The following is a 25,367-nucleotide window of genomic DNA, read 5'->3' on the forward strand; positions in this document are numbered from 1 at the left end:
TTATGTAGTAGATAAAATTGGAGATATCTGTAAGCTTAAAAAATAGCAAAAATACTGGTAGTGGCATTATAAATATTAAGTAAATGATTTATATTGTTATTGAATTAGCTAGGGGAAAAGAATTCCAATATTTGGTGACTTATTAGTTTTGCATATGTCTGTACATTTTGTAAAAGAATTAATGGTACCAAAGTAAGCGTAACTTATAGACATTCAGAATCTCTATGTTATGATGCTCTACTTTGGTGAGAGATGCATTAATTTTAACATCAAAAGTCCTATTCTAAATGTGATTAAACATTCTATATTATGTCTTTTCCTAAAAGACATTTCAGAATACCTGATAATTTAACTAGAATAAGGATTGCAAGTAAGTGACACTCTTTCCTCCTACTCTCTTTTGAGACATGGAATAGGTCCAGTGGGAAACTTGGCAATTTGAAGATGTTCTCCAGGTAGAAATATTCAGTTTTTAAATACATTGTTAGACTGATCCTCATATATAAATTAAAATATTCTTCTTGCAGGTCCATATATTTGGGATTGATTCCTTAAAATTCCCAAACTGTAACCTTTCTAGGATAATTTTAGGCTTTGATTTTAGATAAGAAATACAAGTTTGCTGGTGTACTTAATCTTTAAGTGAAAGGATTTCAAACTGGAAAATGCAAACCTTTAAGATCTTAAAAGAATTCTTGTAGCCTCAGGGATCTGGGTCTGGTTGGGATGGGATCTACTGCTAACCAGCTTATTCACCCTGAACAGTGTAATTAAATTCCCTGGGCTTCAGTTGCCTCATTTGTAGAAACAAGGGTGTTGAAAACTGTGACATGAAAGGGAAGTCCAGAACTAAAATTTTAAGCCTCCAGTTATATGGATCAATTAACATTTTCAGAATCTTTGCCACTTCTCCACGTTTTAATCTGAAATGTGTCTTCCTTAATTTAAGCCTAAAAGAGGGAGTTTGGAAATCTGTAATAATCAATTGCTTTCTCATTCAACTTTGATGAAAATATCAAATTGCCTTCTGGAAACACTGGTGTGGATTTGGGCCCCAAAAGTTCAGATTGTCCTGCCTCCGTAATTTTGCGGGGTGTAACCCATTTTCCACCTCTCATGGGTTGGAATCTCATGCCTGTGGATCTCCCAGGCTGAAGTTGCAAGCTGGTAGCTCTGGCAGTCTGGGGTTTCTGGGTGAATCCACCTCCACAGCTCTGCTTGGCATTGCCCTATAAGGGACACTGCAGTGGCCCACCCAAATGGCTCCATTATACATTGCCCTAATAATAGAAGCTCTCTACTGTGGCCCACCCCTGTGGCAGTTCTCTACCTCAACCCCAAGGCTCTCTGTGGCATTTTTAAAAATTTAGATCAAGGCAACCAGGCCCTTCCTGTGTGTGCACTCTGCACCCTGGTTGAAATTGCAGTATGTGAACATTGCCAAGACTTAACTATTTGACTTCCAAAGAGGCAGCCTGAGTTGCATCTTGGCATTCTTGCACCACAGCTGGGCTAGCTAAAGAGCACTGCACTGCAAGGTGGGGAGAAGAGCCTTGAAAGTGTTCTCCGCCCAAAGCTCTGACATTCAAACCTGGGATGGATGGGGTAGGTTAAAGATCTCCAAAATGCTTTTGCGGTCATTCTTTCATTATTTCAATAAATAGCACCTGACTTCCACCCATCTATACTAATCTCTTTATCAAATGATCCCTTGGCCACACCCTTGGTATTCTCTCTCAAATGCTTGTTCATTCTTTAGGAGATAACTAGGCTGATAATTTTCCAAATCTTTTTCTGCTTTCATTTTGATTATAAATCCCATCTGTAATTTCTCTCTCTTCCTACTTTTTACTAGAAGCAGTAAAGCGAAGCCAAGCATCTCCTTTAACATTTTACTTAGCGATTTCTTCTGGCAGATATCATATTTTTTGCTTTAAGTTCTGCTTTCCACAAAACACTAGGATGCAAACACAATTCAACCAATTTCTGCGTCATTTTTTTAAACAAAAATATTTAAAAAGAATGTTTCTCATTCCCCTTTGAGACCTCATCAGTATGGCCTTTATGGTATGTATTTCTCCTGACATTCTGATCACAACCATGCTGGTAATCTCTAAGAACATTAGGGCTTCCTCTATAACTTTCCTCTTCTCAGCTCTCACTACATTTTCTCTTAAGACCCTTTTATGACAGTGTAACTCAAAACTCTTCTAGCCTCTACACATTACCCATTTCCCAAACTACTTCACATCTTTAGTATTTGTTATGATGACAACCTAATTTCTCAGTACAATTTATCTCTCAGTCTGTTCAGGTTGCTACAACAAAATACCTGAAGCTAGGTCATTTAGACACAGCAGAAACGTATTACTCGTAGTTCTGGAGGCAGGGAAGTCCAAGACTAAGGCACTAACAGAGTTGGTATCTGGTGAAGGCTGGGTCAGCATCACAGATAGTTTCTTGAGGTATCCTTACATGGCAGAAAAGGAGGGCGGTTCCCTGGGGCCATTTATATAAGGTCACTAGTTTCACTCAATCACTTCTCAAAGTCCCCACCTTTATACCTATATATATTTAGGTATAAAGCCCCCACTTTTATACATATATATATATATATATATATATATATATATATATATATGCATGTATATATTTGAGATGGAGTCTCCCTCTGTTGCCCAGCTTGGAGTGGAGTGGCTCCATCTCAGCTCACTACAACCTCTGCCTCCTGGGTTCAAGCGATTCTTCTACCTCAGCTTCTCAAGTAGCTGGGATTACAGGTACCTACCACCACACCCAACTAATTTTTTTTTTTTTTTTTTTTTTTTTTTGGTTAGAGATGGGGTTTCACCATACTGGCCAGGCTGGGTTTGAACCCCTGACCTCAAATGATCCACCTGCCTTGGCCTCTCTAAGTGCTGGGATTACAGGCATGAGCCACTGAGCCTGGCCTAATATTATTATGTAAGATATTATGTACCAAGATATGAATTTTGGGGAGACACCAACATTAAGACCATAGCACCAAGATTTAGTGGGATTATTTGCATGTTAGAATTTGCTGTGTTAAAGTAACTACCTTCCTTGCATATAAGAAAATATTTAAACATTATAAATTACACATTTCTCTTATTGATTTTAAAATCAATAAAATCTTTTGCATTGCAAAATTACAACCTTCTCAGAATGGATTGTCTATTAAACATAAGTTAAACACATCTCCTGAGAAAAATTTTAGAAATAACATTGAATATACTTAGCTTAGAGATTTTGTTTTAATGAAAAGAAAATTAAATATTTGAAAATTCTATTTTGACTGAAATTTATTTTTGACTGCTTATATCAAAGTAAATAAATTCAGATTCAGTTCTTTTCAGTTTTGGTTGCTTATGCCATTGAACTTCAGATCTTAGGCAGGTAGGTAGTATTTTGAAAAAGAAAAGGCTGAAAATACTGTATGAATAGTAATAACAAGAATGAACTAAGAAAAAGTTATGTTTGATCTTGGATTTTTAAGTTTACTTGTTCCAAAAAATTGTTTTTTTTCAGAATACTCTTCTGTGTATTAAAAAATGCTTCAACCTTGTGTTAAATCAGTTGGTTATGTACATGTTTTACCCAGCATACTGGAAAAAAATAATATACTCTAACTGCTAATTTTCTCTGAAGAGTAATAGTTGGGTATGATTCTGAACTATAGTTTACCACTGAACTCTTTTATATTTTGTGAGCAAAATTGTTTAGAATTTCTTGCAATTATGTTCATTACAGCTCATCATTTAGAGGATAACTGTTTCTATACTCCTAGACCTACAGAGCCTCATATTAAAGTATTGTAGTATAACTCTGTTGTTTGTTTATTGCTCTGGGAATCCAGTTTGTGTTGTGAGGGGGCAGTTTTGTGTTTGGATTTCAAAATCTAAATCATAACCCATGGAGTGCTAGTCTAATTAATTTTGAAAAAAGGAATTCAGATCTCAGCATGTTATTGGTGAAATAGCATGAAATATGTTTAAGAAGTTTGTTCTGAAGACAAAAATAAAAACACTGAAAAAGACAAATAGAATATTTTGTGTTTATGTATTCTGAAACTCGATAGCTCTTACATTTGGATTTTTAGAAAATTTAGATATTCACCATAGCCCACCAAAAAAAAAAAAAAAAAAGAGAAAAAAAATTGTAAGAATACTTCCCCATTCCCCACCTTCACTGTTTTATAATATTCTAAAGTGTCTTTTTCTTGGTAAGATGTTGCATTTTAGTACTTTTGAAAAAACAATTTCTATCATTCACAGTTCATTACAAACAGTAGACTTCACAGGCTATTTTATACCAACAGTTTGATGCGATGCTGTTTACAATACAATAAAAGTTAATGGAAGGGAGCAAAATACAATTCAGTTACTATAGAAATGTTTCTAAACCAGTAAAATAAATTGAAATTAACTGCCATTTCTAAAATGTCTTAGAATTTCAGTGTCAATCATGTCTTTTAGTTTTGTCCCTTGAATATATTACATTAATTCGCATATATGTTTAGGGGTTTTTTGCAAATGTCATGTGTTCCACATGCTTTCAAAAATAGGGACATTTTAACTATTACCCTCTTTTGAGTTTTCAGTCATTTTCCACAACCTCATCTATTCCAAATACAAGGTAGTGGAGTATGCAACAAGAATATATAGATTAGGGATCAGTAGGTTTACTTCAGGTCCAGTTACTTCCTAATTTAGGCGTGTTGCTTTACCAGACTGTTGCGCAGCGTTCATATTCATAGAATAGGGCTTCTGTTTATTCAGTGATTTTCTAAATTTCTTAACAGGAATTTGGCTGAGGTTGAAACTAGGACAGAGGTGGACTGTTCTGTAAATTCTCTCATTTACTCTTACTTTTTGCTGGAACTACCCAGAACACTGATATAGTTTGGATATTTGTTCCTGCCCAAATCTCTTGATGAATTATAATCCCCAATGCTGGCATTGGGGCCTGTTGGGAGGTAGTAGGTCATGGCGGCAGATCCCTTATGGCTTGTGCTCTCTTCATGATAGTGAGCATTTAAAGGTGTGCGGCACTCTGCACCTGCTTCTTGCTCCTGTTTTGCCATGTGATGTGTCTGATCCTCATTCTCCCTCTGTCATGATTATCAGCTTCTTGAGGCTTCCCTAGAGGCCTAACAAATGATGCCAGCACCATACTTCTTATAAAGCCTAAAGAACCATGAGCCAATTAAGCCTTTTTATAAATTACCTGGTCTCAGGTATTTATAGAAGTGCACAAATGGTCTAATACAAACACATCTGAAAATGCTTGGCCAGGTGTGGTGGCTCACACCTGTAATCCCAGCATTTTGGGAGATTGAGGCAGGCTAATCACCTGAGGTTGGGGGTTTGAGACCAGCCTGACCAATATGGAGAAACCCTCTCTCTACTAAAAATACAAAATTAGCTGGGCGTGGCGGTGCATGCCTGTAATCCCAGCTACTCAGGAGACTGAGACAGGAGAATGGCTTGAACCAGGGAGGTGGAGGTTGCAGTGAGCCGAGATCACACCATTGCACTCCAGCCTGAGCAACAAGAGCAAAACTCTGTCTAAAATATATATATATTTTATATATTTATATATATAATATATTTATATATATATTTTATATATTTATATATATAATATATTTATATATATATTTTATATATTTATATATATTTATATATATATTTTATATATATTTTATATATTTATATATAATATATTTATATATATAATATATTTATATATATAATATATTTATATATATAATATATATTTTATTTATATAATATATATATATTTTAGACAGAGTTTTAATATATGTATATATATATATATGAAAGAAAAGAAAAATAAAATTCTTGTAATATATTACACTCTTCTATATTTTTATGTTAGAAATATATTTTTAATTGCAGGAATATGAGAAGACCAGGTACTAAACTCATGTAATTGATATCTGTCCTAAAGGCAAATGCTTTTCAAAGACTTCAGTTTTTATTAGGACTCTCTGACAAAGAAATTCCTTGTGTATATGTGTGTTGAATGTAATAACTCTTATATTGAGTACTTAAAGTCAGGCTCAGACTGAAGATCACATTTCTGTGTACTGTTAAGGCTTTATTGCCAACAGAAGGGCCCAGAAAGTTTCAAAGCAACAGGAATATACTTTACCAAGTGCATACAGCAATGTTGCTTTGTTTACTTCTCAGATTAAAGAGAATTGTCATCATCCTACAAATATATTTTGAGTCAGTCTTGTTTTCAAAACAAGTGTACTATAGTTTACACAGTCTACTTCATAAAATTTCACTTTCATTAACAGAAATACTCTTTAGATGGTAAATATTGAAATGGCTATATTTGACTTTCTATTATAAATAATTTAAAAACAGGTAAGAGAAAGGAAGGAATTAAATGGTAGCAAATCTGATATTCCTAATCTATATAGAGAGTACATATTATTTGAAATGAGAATGTAGACAATATGAGGCAAGAAATACTAGAAAAGAATGGGCCATGGATGTCTTCAGCCTCTTAAAAAAGGCTTAAATCTGAAAACTATCTCTAAATACAGTATTAATTTCTATGCTTTGATGTAAGATATTGCACTCATTTAAGTGTTCCAGTATAAACTACTACTCTAAGGAGGGACACAAGTTTATGTTGGACAGTTGATCAATATCAGTATTCAAAGGTTAGTGTGTAATAGACACGCTAACAGTATCGGCTCTGATTTGCCTGCACTATGACATATACTAAAAGGAAAAAAACTACTTTTCATCCCAACATGGTCTCATTGAAGGACTGTGATACTTAATATTGGAAAAATAAACTTTCAATATTCTATCATAATAGTTGGAAATGTTGGTCATCCTTGATGTTCCTGTCATTTTCTTAATGTTTTTGTGTGTTTTGAAAAATTGATTTTGAGCCTTATTTTCTGAAATTTTATGATATTGTTTGTTACTATCAAGTAAGATTGCATTAAAGAGTAAGCAGACAAAATGTTGATAGAGAAAAAAATGAAACAAAACACATCTTAGGTGCTAGCGGTAGGTTTTAGGAAATAAGTTTTTTTTTTTTTTTTTTTTTTTTTTTTTAATCGTTTGCACAGTTAACACTGAAGGAGCCATGCATAATTCTTAGCAAAGAACAATTGTCTTTGGCCCTAAGGTTATGTAAAGCATGATCTTTTTTTCCCAGATATTTTTAACTAAAGCTCTGGCTCAACAATCTTCTCTGGAGATTAGTCTACCCTGGCCATTTTCCCACCCACCCACTCTTCTTTGTCACTCTTCATCAACTAGAAGCCATTATCCACCCACCCTCCCACTGGCCACTGTCATTAATCTACTTTCTGCGTCACATTAAATCACTTTCTACCACCATCTAATTTTATCATCTGTTTACCAGACTACAGTTTTCCATAGTCTTTGTTTAATCTCACCCTATTTTTTCAGTGCTAATTGTTTTTCTTTCTCATTACTTTCTTTTTGCTTTACACACTGTGTTACTTCAAGTCATGCCCTATTTTCTCTCTACCTCTCGTTGTGCGCTTATTCTTCTAGAAAAACATCAGGGGAAATTATTAGTGTCAGGGTCTCTCAAAAGAGAGGATCATTGATCCTCTGGTTCTCTCTTCTGAAGACAGATGGTGTTTTAGTTAAGCTAGATAGTTTGCACCATATTAATCAGGGAACGGGTGTGATGGATGGCTTTTGATCTGGGAAGAGATATGTTAGACGAAAAAATATGAGAAATATTAATTAGTGGAAGTTCTAATTATCCTGGCTTTGCCTCTTTGCCCTCCTCCTATGTTAGAAAGCTGACTTATGTGGACTACGTCACCAAAGCTCTTTTACCTTCCCACCTCAAGTTGGATTTCCTCCATGAATTGCATTGCAAGGACGTTAGATAGTGGACAGAAAAAGAAGTTAGAGTATTTATTCATTCACTTTCCATCCATGCTCAACTATAATGATTTAGCATTGCCTGAGCCTATCTACTAAAGGCCTCTGCACTTGTTGGATGGCTTTATTCCTCTCAGCTGCAATTTTCACTAGCTTCTGGTAACAGACCTAGTAAAAAGAAATGCATCATTTGTACCTTAGCAGGCCTATCTCTATAAATAATTCTTTATTAAACCCTCTACAATTATCATTTAAAGACATGTTTTCTATTTTCTGCAGCACTTCTGACTGATATAAAAGAGATTGAAAGGGATTAAAAATAAGGTGACAATTTAGAATAGTTTTTGCAATATGCCAGGTGTGAGGGGACATGAGCCTTTACTTGGGATAATGGCACCAAGAATTCTTTTAAAAAATGAATGTCTTAAAATATATTTAAAAGAAAAAGTAGGATTTAATGTTTGATTTGATATGTTTATAAACTTTAAAGTTTTACGGGACTACCTTTCCAAACACAGAGTGAGGGACAAGTTGACATTAATGGAGCACTGATTGTTTAGGTATTTCTTTCTAATCAATATATAAACTCTTTATAACTCAAATAAATCAATTCTAAGCTCAAGTTACTCTGTAATCTTGATTCCTTCATAAAAGTAATAACAGAATTTGGTGATTGCATTATATACCTCATTTTTGACTTCTAAAAATATTAGTAAAGACTTTATAGCCTTTTCTTTTTTTTTTTTTGAGACGGAATGTCACTCTGTTGCCCAGACTGGAGTGCAATGGCAGGATCCTGGCTCACTGCTGCAACCTCTGTCTTCTGGGTTCAAGCGATTGTCCTGCCTCAGCCTCCCAAGTAGTTTGAATTACAGATGCCCACCACCACATCTGGCTATTTTGGTATTTTTCATAGAGATGGGGTTTCTCCATGTTAGTCAGGCTGGTCTTGAACTCCTGACTTCAAATGACTCGCTCGCCTTGGCCTCCCAAAGGGCTGGGATAATAGGTGTGAGCCACTGTGCCAGGCCTAGAGTCATTTTTAAAAAATAAATTACCATGATTCCTGTGCATAAAGTAATATTTTAAAATAACATTTAGATTCCTAAATTTGAGAAGGTAGAGAATGAAAAATAATAAAAGATAGAGAATGGAAATGGTATTACTAGTGAAATGTCTATTGAAGTACTAAACTCAGTTCAGAAAGCCAAGTCAAAGCTAACAATATTCTAATGCTGTATCCTCCCATAGAAGATTTTAACTCAACAAAAGCTGAGAACTGTGTAACTAGGGCATTCGTTTCTTAAGTATTTAAACTGGATGTCAGAAATACAAAATTAGAATGATATTACCCAGAAATATACTTGCTGAGCATGATAAATGCTATCTAAAAAATGAATGATCAACAGTATTGTAATAGAATATGTCTAGCTATGAGGCAACAGTTAAGCCAAAAGCATCTTCTGGATGGCCACCTTTTATTTTATCTTTTGTCTTAAACACAAACACACACACACACACACACACACACACACACACACACACACACCAAAAAACAAACAAACAAACAAACAAAACAGAATCTTGCTCTGTCACTCAGGCTAGAGTGCAGTGGTGCGATCTAGGCTCACCGCAACCCCCACCTCCCAGGTTCAAGCAATGGCCACCTTTTCTGTTTGTCATAATTATGCTGAGCTTCTGTAGGATAGCATCCAACTCGACTCAAAAGGAAAAACTCCAAACAGGAGTATTTCTTCAATTTATTTATTTTTGTAAATACCAATTCTTTTTTTCTGAAAGATATAGTCTATGAAATGAAAATTAAGTGGTTGAGAATGCTGGAAACAGTACAATACATAATGCTATTACACAGAATAGAGACTTAACTATAGTAAGTCACTTTAAAAATAGGCTTTAAATGTATAATAAGTACCTGTAAAACTACAGCCCACACACAGCAGCTCTGTTTTTTCTTTTTTGTGTGTCTACTGACTACCTATAAATGAAATACTTCTTGAATTTAATTTTCACATTTGTCTATTAACTAAGTAAATGCAGTTGGAGAGAGCTGAGATTCAAATACCAGTACTTTTATTTACTAGTTTTTTCTACCCCTCTTTTGCCAAGTTACTTAAATTTTCCCCACCTTACTTTTCTCATCCACAAAATGGACTTTACTTGTTTTAGTCCATTCTTACACCGCCACAAAGAACTGAGACTGGGCAATTTATGAAGAAAAAAAGGTTTAATTCACCCACAGATCCATAGGCTATACAGAAGGCATGGCTGGGGAAGCACGAGAAAACTTACAATCATGGCAGAAGGGCAAGAAGGAAGCAAGCAAGCATGTCTTCACATGGCAGCAGGAAAGAGAGAGTATAGGGGGAAGTGCTACACACTTTTAAACAACCAGATCTCCTGAGAACTCACTAGCAGGAGAACAGCAAGGGAGAAATCTGCCCCCATGATCCAATCACCTCCCATCCGGTTCCCCACCCCCTCAAACACTGGGGATTACAATTCAACATGAGATTTAGGTGGAGGCAGAGAGACAATTCATATCACTACTACTGCATAATAGAGTTTTTGAGAGTATAAAATAAAATAAAATAAAATAGATATATTGTTTCTCCCACTGGCCTAGTTCTAGTGTACCCAAGTGCTTAATAAATATCACCTATCGTTACTGCTGAATAATTTTAAAAACTGTTAATTTTGAAGTGCTAATTGGCAGATTGCTACAATAACTTTATTTTTCTTACAGAAGTAAATTGAATCTCTTGTGGGTTGAGAACATGAAAAATGATGATTAAATTTTGAGCCCATATTTAATGATATAGCTATTAACTTTACATCTAAGGAGATTCACATTAAATGTTTCTGAGGCTTTCATCATTTTCCATAAATTTTTATTTTATTCTAAAAACCTTGAAACCTGTATATAAGGTGAAAGCCTCTTATAATAATCACCCATCACCAACATTTAGTGAATTACTAACATTTTATCACATTTATTTTATCTTTTTGGTATGAAATTATATAGTCAAAAATGGTGATAATAGTTTGTATAAATAGCTCACACATAATTCGTTATGATAAAATGTCCTTCTTTTCATTCTATCTAATTTCACTTATCATTTTAGTAATGGTATCCATGTCTGCAAGAGTACATAGATAATTAAGTTGTATGAACATCTAAATTTTTACACCAAAATTTAAAACAGCTAAAGTGTACAAATCTGGATTTTTTAAAATGTTTACATTCTTCATATGCATAGTATCTGTTTTTTTTTTTTTTTTTTTTTGAGACGGAGTTTCGCTCTCATTACCCAGGCTGGAGTGCAATGGCACAATCTCGGCTCACCACAACCTCCGCCTCCTGGGCTCAGGCAATTCTCCTGCCTCAGCCTCCTAAGTAGCTGGGATTACAGGCACGCACCACCACGCCCAGCTAGTTTTTTGTATTTTTAGTAGAGACGGGGTTTCACTATGTTGACCAGGATGGTCTCGATCTCTCGACCTCTTGATCTACTCGCCTCGGCCTCCCAAAGTGCTGGGATTACAGGCTTGAGCCACCGCGCCCGGCCTGCATAGTATCTGTTCTGAGATGAATTTCTAGCTAGATTTCATATTACCAGTAGTACTCAATGACTTAATAGATGATTTATTTGGGGGTTTCTAATTTTATTTCTATGTCTCTTAGTTTTAGTGAATTATCTTTTAACATTTGACGTATCAGGTTACAAATAGCAAATCAAAAGATTTAAAATATCTACTTTAGTTGATAATATAAATTTACCCCAGCATTTTAAAAATAAGGCTGTAAAGCTCCCTATGAAAAGTAAATTGTATTTGAAATTTTGTTAGTATTTTAGTGACTACTGAATGAGGATTATGCCAAACATTAATTTTCAGTCATTAAAATCTAATTAAGAAAAAACGTAATATTACTGAAAACATAGTACCTTTTGTCATTAATGAATGTCTTCTCAGAATTTTTAAAGGTATGTCTGAAAATTAATTCAGAGAAATAGAATATTTATATAAACATGGAAATTTTCATCTTCTTCATTTATTATCCTGAGGAAGTAGAAGAACAAAGAAAACTCTGTCACTGTTTAAAATTATTTAAACCCAAACCACTGAACAGATTTACCACATCTTATATGCTGGATAGGACCCTGGACTCTTGCAAATGAATAATTCACATTTGTGATGCTTACTCTACTGTGCATTTAAACATCAGAAAGAATAATTATAAAACAATTTTAATCTGCAACTAAACCATTTTATGACAATTGAATTTGCATAATACATTATTATCTGCCACACTTACTTCCCTCTATCCCATCCCAGCTCACCTTGCAAGTAAAAATGCTCATAAGATCTCAGTGGCTGAAATGGTTTATAGTAGTTTCATAGCCACTTTGTTTCCAGGTAGTAGACACATTTCTTCCTGGATCTATAATTTAATCATTTTAAATGTGAAAAAGTAGGGCACTGACCTTTAGATTTAAGTATTTAATTTAAGAACAACAAGAAGGCAACATATATGTATATATGTAAATATGTATGTGTATTCACACATTCACACAATTATATATATATATATATATATATATATATATATATATAAATTATGAGTTTTAAAATGGTGAATGGTATTTGTTTTTGGTGAAGCAGGTTTTAATGGTGAAAGAATCACATTCTTTTTTTTTTTTTCTTTTCCAATGGTTGAGCCAAGCTAAATCTGAGCAAAGCTAGTTCCTGTGCCCAATTCTGCATTCCCTTAACTGGTAATAAAGAACTTTGCTGGCCTGACAGGTTGTCACAGCAATTATTCACATGAAATTCTGTAGCAGTTGGGTCTGTCAGCCCATGTAGTATTGAATATTTTAACTGGCAGTCTTCCAAGACTGAACATTAATCTTACCATCTCCTATTACAGTCCCTAATCAAGATATTCCAGGGGTGATTGCACTAACATTGTTTGAAGACTACATCTACTGGACTGATGGGAAAACCAAGTCACTCAGCCGTGCCCATAAAACATCGGGAGCAGACAGACTCTCACTGATTAACTCATGGCATGCCATCACAGATATCCAGGTGTATCATTCTTATAGACAACCTGATGGTAATTATTCTTCTCATGATTTCCATAAATGCATTAACATCTTTCAGTAACATTCCATTTTTGATTCTTTCAGGGTTAAATGTAATTTTATTTTTGACGAAGATTACCAGATTTGATGATTTAGCATCACTTTATAGAAGAATTCAGTCAATATCAAGTACTGCTATTGAGGCATATGATTAGAAGCTCAATAATAGGACAAAGTATTATGGATTTGTTCAAATTATATTAAACTAAAATGACAATAATGCATTTAGTCAGAGAAGTGAAGACTGTATTCTTGAAATGATTTATTTACAAAATAGAGGATCCTTAGTTTCTGGAATGCTGAGTAGGAGGAATTATGTTTAAGTAGCTCTAGCATTTTAAAATTGACAATTCTATCAAGTTTCCTTCAGCATATGTTTAATAGGAATTTCATCTGGCCTTGTGACATAAAGGTTTGATTATTTTCCTTAAAAAACCTATCTGGCCTATAAAGCAGAGTCATTACACTAGTAGTTGCAGATCATTTTTTCATTGTTTTATTTTATTTTTGTATTTCTGACCATATGTTTGTCTTCATCCAAAATGCTTCTGGTATTTATTTATTTTTCTGATAGACAGTTTTTTTTTTCCTACTAAAATCCTTGTTTTATAGAAGTGTACTTTTAAAATCATTGAATGGTAAAATTAGTGCCATGGGACAATGAGTAGCATTTGTGACAAAATAAAATTATATTTATAGTCTTGATGAGTTCTTCATTACAAAGATTTATTCCAATACAAGTTATGAAGCTTAAATGTCCTATCTCTAATCCCCTATTATATTATTAGTCTTGATTATTCTGTTTTGTTGTTGTTGTTTCTTTTTTTTTCTGTAGTCTTTAAACATCTCTGCATGATAAATAATGGTGGTTGCAGTCACTTGTGCCTTTTAGCCCCCGGAAAAACCCACACTTGCGCATGTCCCACCAACTTCTATCTAGCAGCTGATAACAGGACTTGCTTATCCAACTGCACAGCCAGCCAGGTGAGTGGAGGTCTGGGAATCTAATTATAGGATGTATGTTGAAACATCAGTTCTTTTGTTTAGTGTAACATTGAATGATTATTCCATACATTGTAGAGATGGTCACAGAATGCAGGAAAAGTAATGTAACACCTCACTAAAATGGGACCTTAGACATTAGGAAGAATAAATGGAGGGCCAAAAGGGAAAAAATAAAAAGAGAGAGGAAAAAAAAATTCTTTCAGATCCACACAGAATAATGTCTCAAATCCTAAGTGGGCATAACAACAGCAGCAGAGGAGGTTTTATATAGTGAATAAGGCAGGCTGATTTAGGAATCGGGTAGGTAAAGGCAGGCGAAATTTAAACAGAGCAGGAAGTTTCTCAAGATAATCTGCTCTAAGTCACTGTCCCTACTCTCTCCATTTCTTAGTCAGTGATCTGGAAAAGACAAATAGCGAGTACATCTCTAGATTTTGGTTTTATGAAAGTAAATCATATGATAAAAATAACTTTTCTTGGAAACCTTTATTTCTTTAAAACTTATTTTCAGTTGAAGGTATCTCAGGAGCTAAGTTTTCTACTGTATGGTAGTTACATGGACTTGATTTTATTACTTTCAAATTTTGGACGATCGTCATATGGCAATTTGAAACTCTACTTTGTAACCCGTGAGCCACTATCTTGTTGGATTGAAGATAAAACTGTCAAATAAGCTATATTTTGTGTGTAAAATGACTGAATTTGTTTTTATAATTCTGTGTTTGAATTGGCTGTTTTTCCAGTTACTAGCAATGACTTCATTGCAAGAGACCAAATTTCTCTTAGATCATTTTTATCTTCAAAATGGAGAATCTAAATTTAGCTCAGTTTGCCTTTCAAATTAGACTTAAGAGCATCATACATTAAAGAACTGCATAAATGACAGCAATTAAAGCTTTTCCAGGGAGTCAGAAAGTGTAGAGGTTAAGGGCACAGACTGAAGCCAGACTCTGTGATCATAACCCTGACTTGGCTTTAAATTGAGTTACTTAACTTTGTGGTACTTAGGTTTTCTCATCTTTTTAGATGGGATTATAATATTCCTAAACCATATAAACATTAAATAGGGTAAGTTCTTGGTACATGGTAGATGTTGTTATTATTTCTCTTGCCCTATATGGCAGCTGGAATTTACCTTAAAAATGTTATGTGTATAATTAGTGTGAGCTGCGATCAGGAGGTTCTGACGGGCTCGTTGAAAGCACAAGCCATAAACTATGCCTTTATTAGATAATGTGTTATTCTAAGTCCCTGAGTGTTTAAAAAATATATTATTTTTAAATTGCTGGAAATTTAAGTCACTATGAAAGATAAAATTAGTAATCAAATTATTCCTAGTGGTAAAATTAGAGAGAAATCTCATTTTTAAGTATTTTAAAATAGAATGATTAATACTATTGGTGCTATTTGGTCAAATTTTCAGGTAACCTCCATCCGGGTTATTCTAAAATAATCTTCGGTCCCTTGCTTTGGAATGATCATACATATATCAGTCTGTTGAGGCCTAACACTGAGACTGTCACTGGCTTAGCAGAGATGATGCCTGTCTAAACCACTGCAGTGCCTATGACTCAAGAGCCAAATAAAAATAGAGTAAAATCACAGGATTCTTTGAAGTACAGATGCACATCTCAAATAGTAAGACACAGAGAGCGTAACATCAGCCTCACTACGGCATCCGAGAGATAACACTTTTTAAAATATTATATATGAAAATCGATAACTGTTTATCCAATGCCAACCAATTAGTCAAATGAAAACCTAACTCACCCTGAAAGTATTATTTATACAATACAATTATTTCCCAATTTGGTATCTATGATGACAACACTAAAATATTTATAATTTTTAAATACCCCCAATAGTCAATCATGAATTTTTAAAAACTTAACAAAAGCAAGACAGAGCAAACAAACCCAAATGTGGAAAATACTTTTCAACCATACCTCTGAAAACAACAGCAAAAAAAGATATGACTCCATTAGTTTCATCTTCAAGGCAAAAAGTTAATTGGCCAGTCCCAGCAGCACACCTGTAATCCCACAACTTTGGCAGACTGAGGCAGGTGGATCACTTGAGGTTAGGAGTTGGAGACCAGCCTAGCCAACACAGCTAAACCCCGTCTCTACTAAAAAATATTAAAAATTAGCCAGGCGTGCTAGTACACACCTGTAATCCCAGCTACTCGGAAGGGTGAAGCATGAGAATTGCTTGAACCCAGGAGGCAGAGGCTGCAATGAGTCAAGATCCTGCCACTGTAGTCCAGCCCGGGCAACAGAGTGAAATTCTGTCTCAAAAATAAATAAATAAATTAATTAATTAATTAATTAAATAAATAAATAATATTGTAAAAAGAAAGAAAAAAGTTAATGAAGAACAAGCAATGCAAACCATTAGTGGTTATCCCTGTAAATCATCTGGTTTATGGGGACATTTTACCTGTGATTCTTTTCTGATCTAGTAAAAGGAAAGAAACGATCTCTTCTATACTTCTTGGAGAAAAATCAGTTTGTAGGAACATAATTGTCGGTAAGGTAGACCTTTAAAGGAAGCAAATAATCTGGGAAGTTAAGAATCATGCTACTAAGCATTCTGATGAAAATTTTACATTCTTAATTTATTCTTACTTAGGAATTTTGATTTATCATCTAAAGGTTGTCAACCCATGACATGTTTCCAAAATAGTACTATTATAGAAAAAAATATGCAAATCACATCAGTGAGAATTCTATTTGGATTAAAAACATAATCTGAGAATCTATTAAAAATTAAGATTACATTCAATTCTTTTAACACTAATAATTTCAAATCTTTAATTAAAATTATTTTAATTAGAAAAAAAGTCAACTTAAAAATGGCTTTACTTAAGCCTTAAAATAGAGACTTTGCTTGTTTCAACTAAACTTCAACATATTGGGATTGCGTTTTATCCTAATATTCATATTAGTAGACATGTATTTAGTAGTTTCTTTATACCTTTTCTTGTGGGTAATAATTACAGTCTAAAGTTTATTTTATGATGATATTAGTCTTGGAGAACATTTATGGTGAAGACTGTTTTATATTTATATTTAACATTAATATTTTTTAAGTCAGTGAATTTAAGTATGAAAAAATGAAGCTTGGACATGGAATAGAAGAGATATTCCTGTGAGAATAAAATATTGATTAACACAAAAAATAAAATAAGCATATTATACCCTGGCCTCCCTTAACTAAAAACCCTTTAATGTTATTACCAAAATCAAATGAAGAGCAAAATCATTATATCATATATAATTCTAACAGTTCATGTTGGTTTAAATCAGGCACATTTGGTGAATTTAAAAATATATACATTTTACAATGGTTGAACTAATTTACACTCCCACCAACAGTGTAAAAGTGTTCCTATTTCTCCACATCCTCTCCAGCATCTGTTGTTTCCTGAATTTTTAATAATCGCCATTCTAACTGGTGTGAGATGGTATCTCAATGTGGTTTTGATTTGCATTTCTCTGATGACCAGTGATGATGAGCATTTTTTCATATGTTTGTTGGCCTCCTGTATGTCTTCTTTTGTAAAGTATCTGTTCATATCCTTTGCCCATTTTTGAATGGGCTTGTTTGTTTTTTTCTTGTAGATCTGCTTTAGTTCTTTGTAAATTCTGGATATCAGCCCCTTGTCAGATGGGTAGGCTGCAAAAATTTTTTCCCATTCTGTTGGTTGCCGATTCACTCTACTGACTGTTTCTTTTGCTGTGCAGAAGCTGTGGATTTTGATTAGGTCCCATTTGTCTATTTTGGCTTTCGTTGCCATTGCTTTTGGCTTTTTGGTCATGAAGTCCTTGCCTACACCTATGTCTTGAATGGTTTTGCCTAGATTTCCTTCTAGGGTTTTTATGGTGTTAGGTCTGATGTTTAAGTCTTTAATCCATCTGGAGTTAATTTTGGTGTAAGGTGTCAGGAAGGGGTCCTGTTTCTGCTTTCTGCATATGGCTAGCCAGTTTTCCCAACACCATTTATTAAACAGGGAGTCCTTTCCCCATTGCTTGTTTTTGTCAGGTTTGTCGAAGATCAGATGGTTGTGGGTATGTTGTATTTCCTCTGAGGCCTCTGTTCTGTTCCATTGGTCTATATCTCTGTTTTGGTACCAGTACCATGCTGTTTTGATTACTGTAGCCTTGTAGTATAGTTTGAAGTCTGGTAGTGTGATGCCTCCTGCTTTGTTCTTTTTGCTTAGAATTGACAGTGTGGCGATTCCTCAAGGACCTAAAAATAGAAATCCCATTTGACCCAGCAATCCCGTTACTGGGTATATATCCAAAGGATTATAAATCATTCTACTACAAGGACACGTGCACACGAATGTTCATTGCAGCACTGTTTACAATAGCAAAGACCTGGAACCAACCCAAATGCCCAACGGTGATAGACTGGATAGGGAAAATGTGGTACATATACACCATGGAATATTATGCAGCCATCAAAAACGATGAGTTCACGTCCTTTGTAGGGACATGGATGAACCTGGAAACCATCATTCTCAGCAAACTGACACAAGAGCAGAAAATCAAACACCATATATTCTCACTCATAGGCAGGTGTTGAACAATGAGAACACATGGACACAGGGAGGGGAGCACTACACACTGGGGTCCGTTGGGGGAAAATGGGGGAGGGGCAGGGGGTGGGGAGGTGGGAAGAGATAGCATGGGGAGAAATGACAGATACAGGTGAGGGGACGGAAGGCAGCAAACCACACTGCCATGTGTGTACCTATGCAACAATCTTGCATGTTCATCACATGTACCCCCAAACCTAAAATGCAATTTTATATATATATATATATATATATATATATATATATATATATACATTTTATATATTTTTCCAATCATGATTGGGAAGACTTTGAGGATACTCAGACCTGAAGTTCTCCCACTAATGTGCTTTAATATATTATAAGGACTAGAAATATTTAATGTTAAGAGTAACTGCTTTCCCTCATATCCCCAGACATCCACTATCTATAAAGGTAAGTTTTCATCTCTCATATTTTATGAAAAAAAAAAAAAAACACAACAGGCATGAATACAGGCTAGGCAAATATGAGAAAATCAGTTGAACACTCAGATCTCCCATTGGATTCATAGAGCTCTTTCCCTTGTCGTATTGCCACTGGAAGAAAAATTCACACTCGTATTTGTTTAAATGATGTAAATCTGTCAGGAATCTACTCCATCATATCCAGACAAGTTAGCAAAAGCTAACATAAAATAATCTCTTATTTGAAGAAAGTAACAGTATTTTTTAATGGACAAACCTTTATATTGCTAATCTATTTTCATTAGCAATAATTGAAGCTAGCCTATAGTTTTCTATCATAAATCTTTCTCGTATGTAACATGCTAAAATAAATGCCATCTTGCTGTCAATTACCTACATGGAAATGACAACATAAACACTTCTAAGAGAAGTTAATAACTTTTAGAAAATTATCTAAATTAACACTTAGAAATGTTTTTAATTCCAGATGAATATTGCGATACATGCTTTTCATTGCAGTTCTACTAAAAGGAAGAGAAAAATAATTTTATATACCATGAAAAATTGACTAAAATTTATATATTGCTTGTTTTAACTAAATTTCAAGTGAATATTTTTAGTGGTAACTACTCCAGAGGCATGTACTCTCTATATGGAAAGTGAGATTTTTGCCTTCAGTTTCTTCTATCTGAATGTTACTGAGAATTGATTTATGGTCATAGATTACTAAAACATAAATTAACTGAGCTTTTTGGTCATTCTTTAGTCAGGCAATAGTGAAGTTAGTAGGAACAATACTTTGTCTCAGCAGCTACCTTTGGGTTCAAGTCACCTTCCTCATAAAAGTAATATGCAATAATAACTTTCTGAATTTTGTCTCCAACATCAAGTCACTTGTGTGCTAAATAGCCTGTAAGTAAATAAATATTGCCACATAACAACACAACTACATTCTTTAGTGTTAATCTGCCACCTGATAGTTAATTTTAAAGAGAGGAGTTAAAATTTCTGTTTCTATAAATAAGAGAATTATTGCCTTTCTCATGACTTTTTGTTTTGCTGTTTCACACAGATAATACAACAAATACACAGGTTAATAAATATTTTAGTGAATAGTTTTTTTAAGTAATCTGGAGAACAAGTTTTATTACAAGATTTTTTTTCCATGCATTCATTTTTTTAAGTCAGCAAAAAAATATTGAGCCTTATTTTTACCTCGTTTTAAAAATCTTTCAGAACTTCTCTTTGTCCTAAAAGATCATGAATCTTTATTAGGAATTCTAAAAACTGAAAAGAACTGTGTGGTCTCAGCTGCTTTAAAGAGATATTCTTAAAATTTTTGTGGGGCACATACTCATTATGGCTAACAGCAGTATTTTCAGTGTTCAGGAATGTTTACGGAATCACAGCATGATAGAGCTGGGAAAATTCCTCCAGATTATCTCAGCTCCTCATTTGGTGGCTAAAAAACACAGGCTGAGAGATGTTAATTGAATTTCCCAAGATTCTGAATAAAATGCAATTAAGTTAAATTAATTCAAATTACCTAAATTAGTTCAACTGGATATCTCTTCCTGATATTCCTAATAGTTTTTTCCCCTACTTAGTGTTTGCCAAATGTTTCCTGTAAAGGCCCAGATAGCAAATATTGTAGACTTTTCAGGCCACAGGATCTCTGTAGCAAGGACTCATCTCTGCTGCTGTGGTGTTCAAGTAGCCCTTTAGGGCTGGCGAGGTGATTTATGCCTTTAATCCCATCACTTTGGGTGGCCAAGGCGGGAGGATCACTTGAGCCCAGGATTTGAGATCAGCCTGGGCAACATAGTGAAACTTGATCTTTACAAAAAACTACAAAAATTAGCTGGCTGTGGAGGCATGTGCCTATCGTCCCAGCTACTCCAGAGGCTGAGGTGAGAGAATCTCTTGAGCCCAGGGGGTTGAGGCTCCAGTGAGCTGAGATTACTCCATTGCATTCCAGCTTGAGACACAGAGGGAGACTTTATCTTAACCAACCAACCAACTCACCAGCCACACAAACCAAGTATCCCTGTAGACAACATGTAAATGTGAGAGCTTGTCTGTGTTTGCAGGTCATCTCAAGAGGTTTTCCTGAACAATGTGCTCTCCTAGAAGATCATTTTTGTGGCCTGTTGTATATTTAGTCCCTATTGTGGAATGCACAAAGATCACCATTGTTCACATTTGCAACAAAAAAGTGGACTAGGCTGTGTTGCCCTAGTGAATTGTAAAATGTTCTTTTTTTTTTTTTTTTTTTTTTAAGTTTCGTTGCAAAACTGACAAATGTATTCCATTCTGGTGGAAATGTGACACCGTGGATGACTGTGGTGATGGATCTGATGAGCCTGATGACTGCCGTGAGTACATTGGCAAATGCTGGAATTTAGAATTTAGAGTTCCTTATATCCCAGACCTGGAAATTGAAGCTATACGAAAAGTATTGGCTTCTGATACTTTCCCAACATTGAAATAGAAAGGCTATGTATGTCGGTATTTAACAATAAAATAAAAATTGTTGCATTGTCGTGGTTATCTCTTTAATAACTGTTACATTTATAATGGCACCATCAGCCATTTGTGTTAGATTTTGTTTCTTTCTCAAATTCGATTACTTGTGGAATAATGATATTACTTCATGTAGTGATCAATGGGGTAATAAGCAGCATTAATTTGACTTAATATGTCACCAAGTTAGAAGTAAAACTGGGCAAGCTTCCAGAATGTCACTCGATGTCTAAAACCTTGTCTTTAAGAAATATAATCTCTCAACTTCACTGTCAGCATTGAAATCCTGAAAATTCTTAAAAAGTCTGATTTTTTTTTTCCAATGTAATTCATTAGATTGCCATTAGGCAATTGAGTATGTTCTTAGCAATTGCTCTAAAGTGACTACAAATTATGTCCTGACATTTGACTGTGATTGGCTTGGTCAGCTGCTGCTGTTTTAACAATTGTTGGTAACTTTGGTTGTAATGGGACATCAGCGGACTTTTCCTTGATAGCCTTTTGTAGTTCACTCCATAGGTCACTCCAATACTTCACTGTCAGGTTGAAGATGCTCGTAGTCAATCATGATAATTCCCTCGACATCCCAGTATATGGTTGCCATGATTTGGCCTGACAATTGAGTTCAAAATCCTTAGGCTTGCACTGTAAAAAGACGGAAAAAGCTAGCTATATTCTACTGTAGAGCTTGTCACCACCTTATTATAAAGCTCTTTCAAATTTAGGATTTCTAAATAGTTACTTAGATAGGTTGTATTCCATCTCTCTGGTTATACCCAAGTCTGTCACACAATTGAAGTTATACATAGTTTATGTGCTTGAAAGCAGTAAGTAATCAAATCAGTAAAAAGGAAAAATGTTATAAAAGTCATTTCTTTTCTAATATAATCCTTATGTTTCTGAAAGATCCACTGCTCTTTGGTATTTTAAATACAGTTTTTGTTTTTACTCTGATAGACAGCATATAAAAGTAGTATCTCTGTGGGATAGGTATACTATTATGCCTGAATTATTCTTTTCAAAAAATTTATTAAGTTAAAAGGAATGTAAAGGGAAGAATAAATTATTTGGGTGAACTTACTGAGATTCTCATTAAGAGAAAGTGTTATTACTTTACCCACAAAAAAGTAAATTTTCTATGATAATAGTAAAGAAACTAAATACAACTTATATTTGTAATTCTTAGAAATAAACAAGAACGAATATATTAATTTAGTCATTTGATTGAGAAAATGACCTTTTCTGTCTAGATTTCACTGTTCTCTGAGGAAATTTCACTATAACGACCCAGAGCTCCTGACTTCTAGTTGTAATTTTGACTGAAATTTCACGCTGGACCATATTGATGTGAAAAATTAACTACACATTTAACTACTTTCAGAATATATGGTGATCAAATATTACTTGGGTGTCTTTTTGAGGCACTGATGTCGAAGAGAAATCTGTTATCTAACAGCTTCTCTATGATCCTTGTTTTGGTTAAATACATTTGCAAATATTTTCCTCCATTTCATAGATTGTCTTTTTACTCTGTTGATTGTTTCCTTTTCAGTACAGGAGATTTTTAATTTGATGTAATTACATTTGTCTATTTTTGATTTTGTTGCCTGTGTTTTTGGAGTCATATCCACAAAGGTTTTACCCAGACCAATATCATAGAAATTTCACTTTATATTTTCTTCTAGTAATCTTAAATGTTTTTATTGATGACACTGTCTCTGTGAGATTTCTTCTATTATAGCAAATAAGCTTTTATTTGTAGTTGATGGGTTAACAGCTTTGAATATCCGTAGGCATGACACTTTACTTGAGAGTCGTGATGAGGTAGAAAATTATATGCAAGAGTCTCTGTAATGATTAGGTTTCACTTTCAGGTAGATGCATCATCAATACCTGCAGATGATAAGAGCTGCTGACAGTACTTATAACTTCACCTGAGAAGGCAGGAAAGCCTGATCCCAGGGTTCCATACTTGCAAACTTACATAATGTTATTTACATAAATGTAGTTAAGAGTGATGCATCAAAAAAATCTGTGGTGTCACAAGTTTATAATAATCCTTCCTTCCCTTCTCTTCCTTTCCCCTCCCCTCCCCTCCCCTCCCCTCCCCTCTCCTCCCCTTCCCTTCCCTTCTTTCTTGTTTCCTTCCTTCTTTCCTTTCCTCCCTCCCTCCCTCCTTTCCTCCCTACTTTTCTTTCCTTCCTTCCTCTCTCTCTCTCTCTCTCTCTCTCTCTCTCTCTCTCTCTCTTCCTTTCGATAAAGTCTTGTTCTTGTCCTCCAGGCTGGAGTGCGATGGTGTGATCTCAGCTCACTGCAACCTCCGCCTCCCAGCTTCAAGCGACTCTCCTGCCTCAGCCTCCCAAGTAGCTGGGATTACAGGCATCTGTCACCATGCCTGGCTAATTTTTGTATTTTCAGTAAAGACAACGGAGTTTCATCATGTTGGCCAGGCTGGTCTGGAACTCCTGACTTCAGGTGATCTGCCCACCTCGGCCTCTCAAAGTGCTGGGATTACAGGCATGAGCCACCACACCCGGCCAATAATGTTTCTTATAATACTCTAATACAATTAAGATTATTCTATAGACAGATTTGAAGATCAAATGGGCTTCCAAGTTATTTCCAAGCATTCCTTTAATAGTTGCAACCGTTTTTCTGGCAGGGGTTGTTTTTGATAGCTAAGGAGTATTAAACAAAATTGATACAAAGCAAAATGAAATGGAGAAAAGACACATGCTTAAAGCATGAGAAAATTGTGTCATTCAGTTTAAACGTTTAGTATGATTAATTGACAAATGTTATAGATTGCAAGCAAACAACTTTCAACATTTTAGAACTTTTACTTCTATGAAGCAAAGCATATATTGAGTTATTTTTAAAAGAATGTTTAAATTTTATTTAATATAGTAATATAAAATAATTGTATTTAACATCGTAATTATAAAAGCATAATTTATTTCTCAAATAAGTTTAAAAACCATTTATTAGTGTTTGATTCACTGTTTTGAGCTAATACATCTACTATTATTAACCTCAATATCAGTTATATGCACTAAAATCATTAGTCAAAAGATAAGTGTTTCACTGCAAACAACATAGCAGATTTAAACTCAAAATCTGACACTTAAAATTGTGCATCCTTAGATGAATTATTAATATTCAGTAAATTTAGTTTACTCATTGCTAAAATGATGATGCCAAAGTGCCAATGTTATGATGACATTAAATTAGTAACTGTATGTATGTGAAGGGGTCTAGCCCAGTGCCTGATACATAGTAGATCATCAGTAGATACTGCCTTATTATTGTTCTTTATATACACTCAAATAATATGATAAGATAAAATACATTATCACTTGTGAGTTGTTACAATATATGTATAATATATAAAATATTTATTATTTATAAAATATTGTTCTCTTTCATAATAATAGGATTATAGGAATGAATATCAATAAATCTGGTTTAAAATGTGGTAGATATAGAAAGCAGTGCTTTACATTGTGCTAGAGAATATGTATTGTGGGCAACTGTGCCTCACACCTGTAATCCCAACACTTCGGGTACACGAGGTAGGTGGATGACCAGAGGTCAGCGGTTCGAGACCAGCTTGGCCAACATAGTGAAAGTTCATCTCTGCTAAAAATTCAAAAAATTTGCCAGGCATGGTGGTGGGAACCTGTAATCCCAACTACTCAGGAGGCTGAGG

General features: G+C 34.5%; 1 protein-coding gene across 4 annotated transcripts in view; it reads left to right on the top strand.

The window, feature by feature from the left end:
- The window catches only part of LRP1B (LDL receptor related protein 1B), a 1,884,038-nt gene that overhangs the window by 1,651,608 nt on the left and 207,063 nt on the right, over positions 1-25,367 (top strand). For all 4 annotated transcript variants that reach the window (XM_003921997.4, XM_074399735.1, XM_074399736.1 and 1 more), the window contains 3 exons: positions 12,886-13,074; positions 13,938-14,086; positions 21,417-21,510. In XM_003921997.4, coding sequence (XP_003922046.1) covers positions 12,886-13,074; positions 13,938-14,086; positions 21,417-21,510 — 432 coding nt within the window. The remainder of the gene's footprint in view (positions 1-12,885; positions 13,075-13,937; positions 14,087-21,416; positions 21,511-25,367) is intronic.

The sequence above is a fragment of the Saimiri boliviensis genome, chromosome 5, assembly GCF_048565385.1.
Source record: "Saimiri boliviensis isolate mSaiBol1 chromosome 5, mSaiBol1.pri, whole genome shotgun sequence".
Classification (NCBI taxonomy): Eukaryota; Metazoa; Chordata; class Mammalia; order Primates; family Cebidae; genus Saimiri; species Saimiri boliviensis.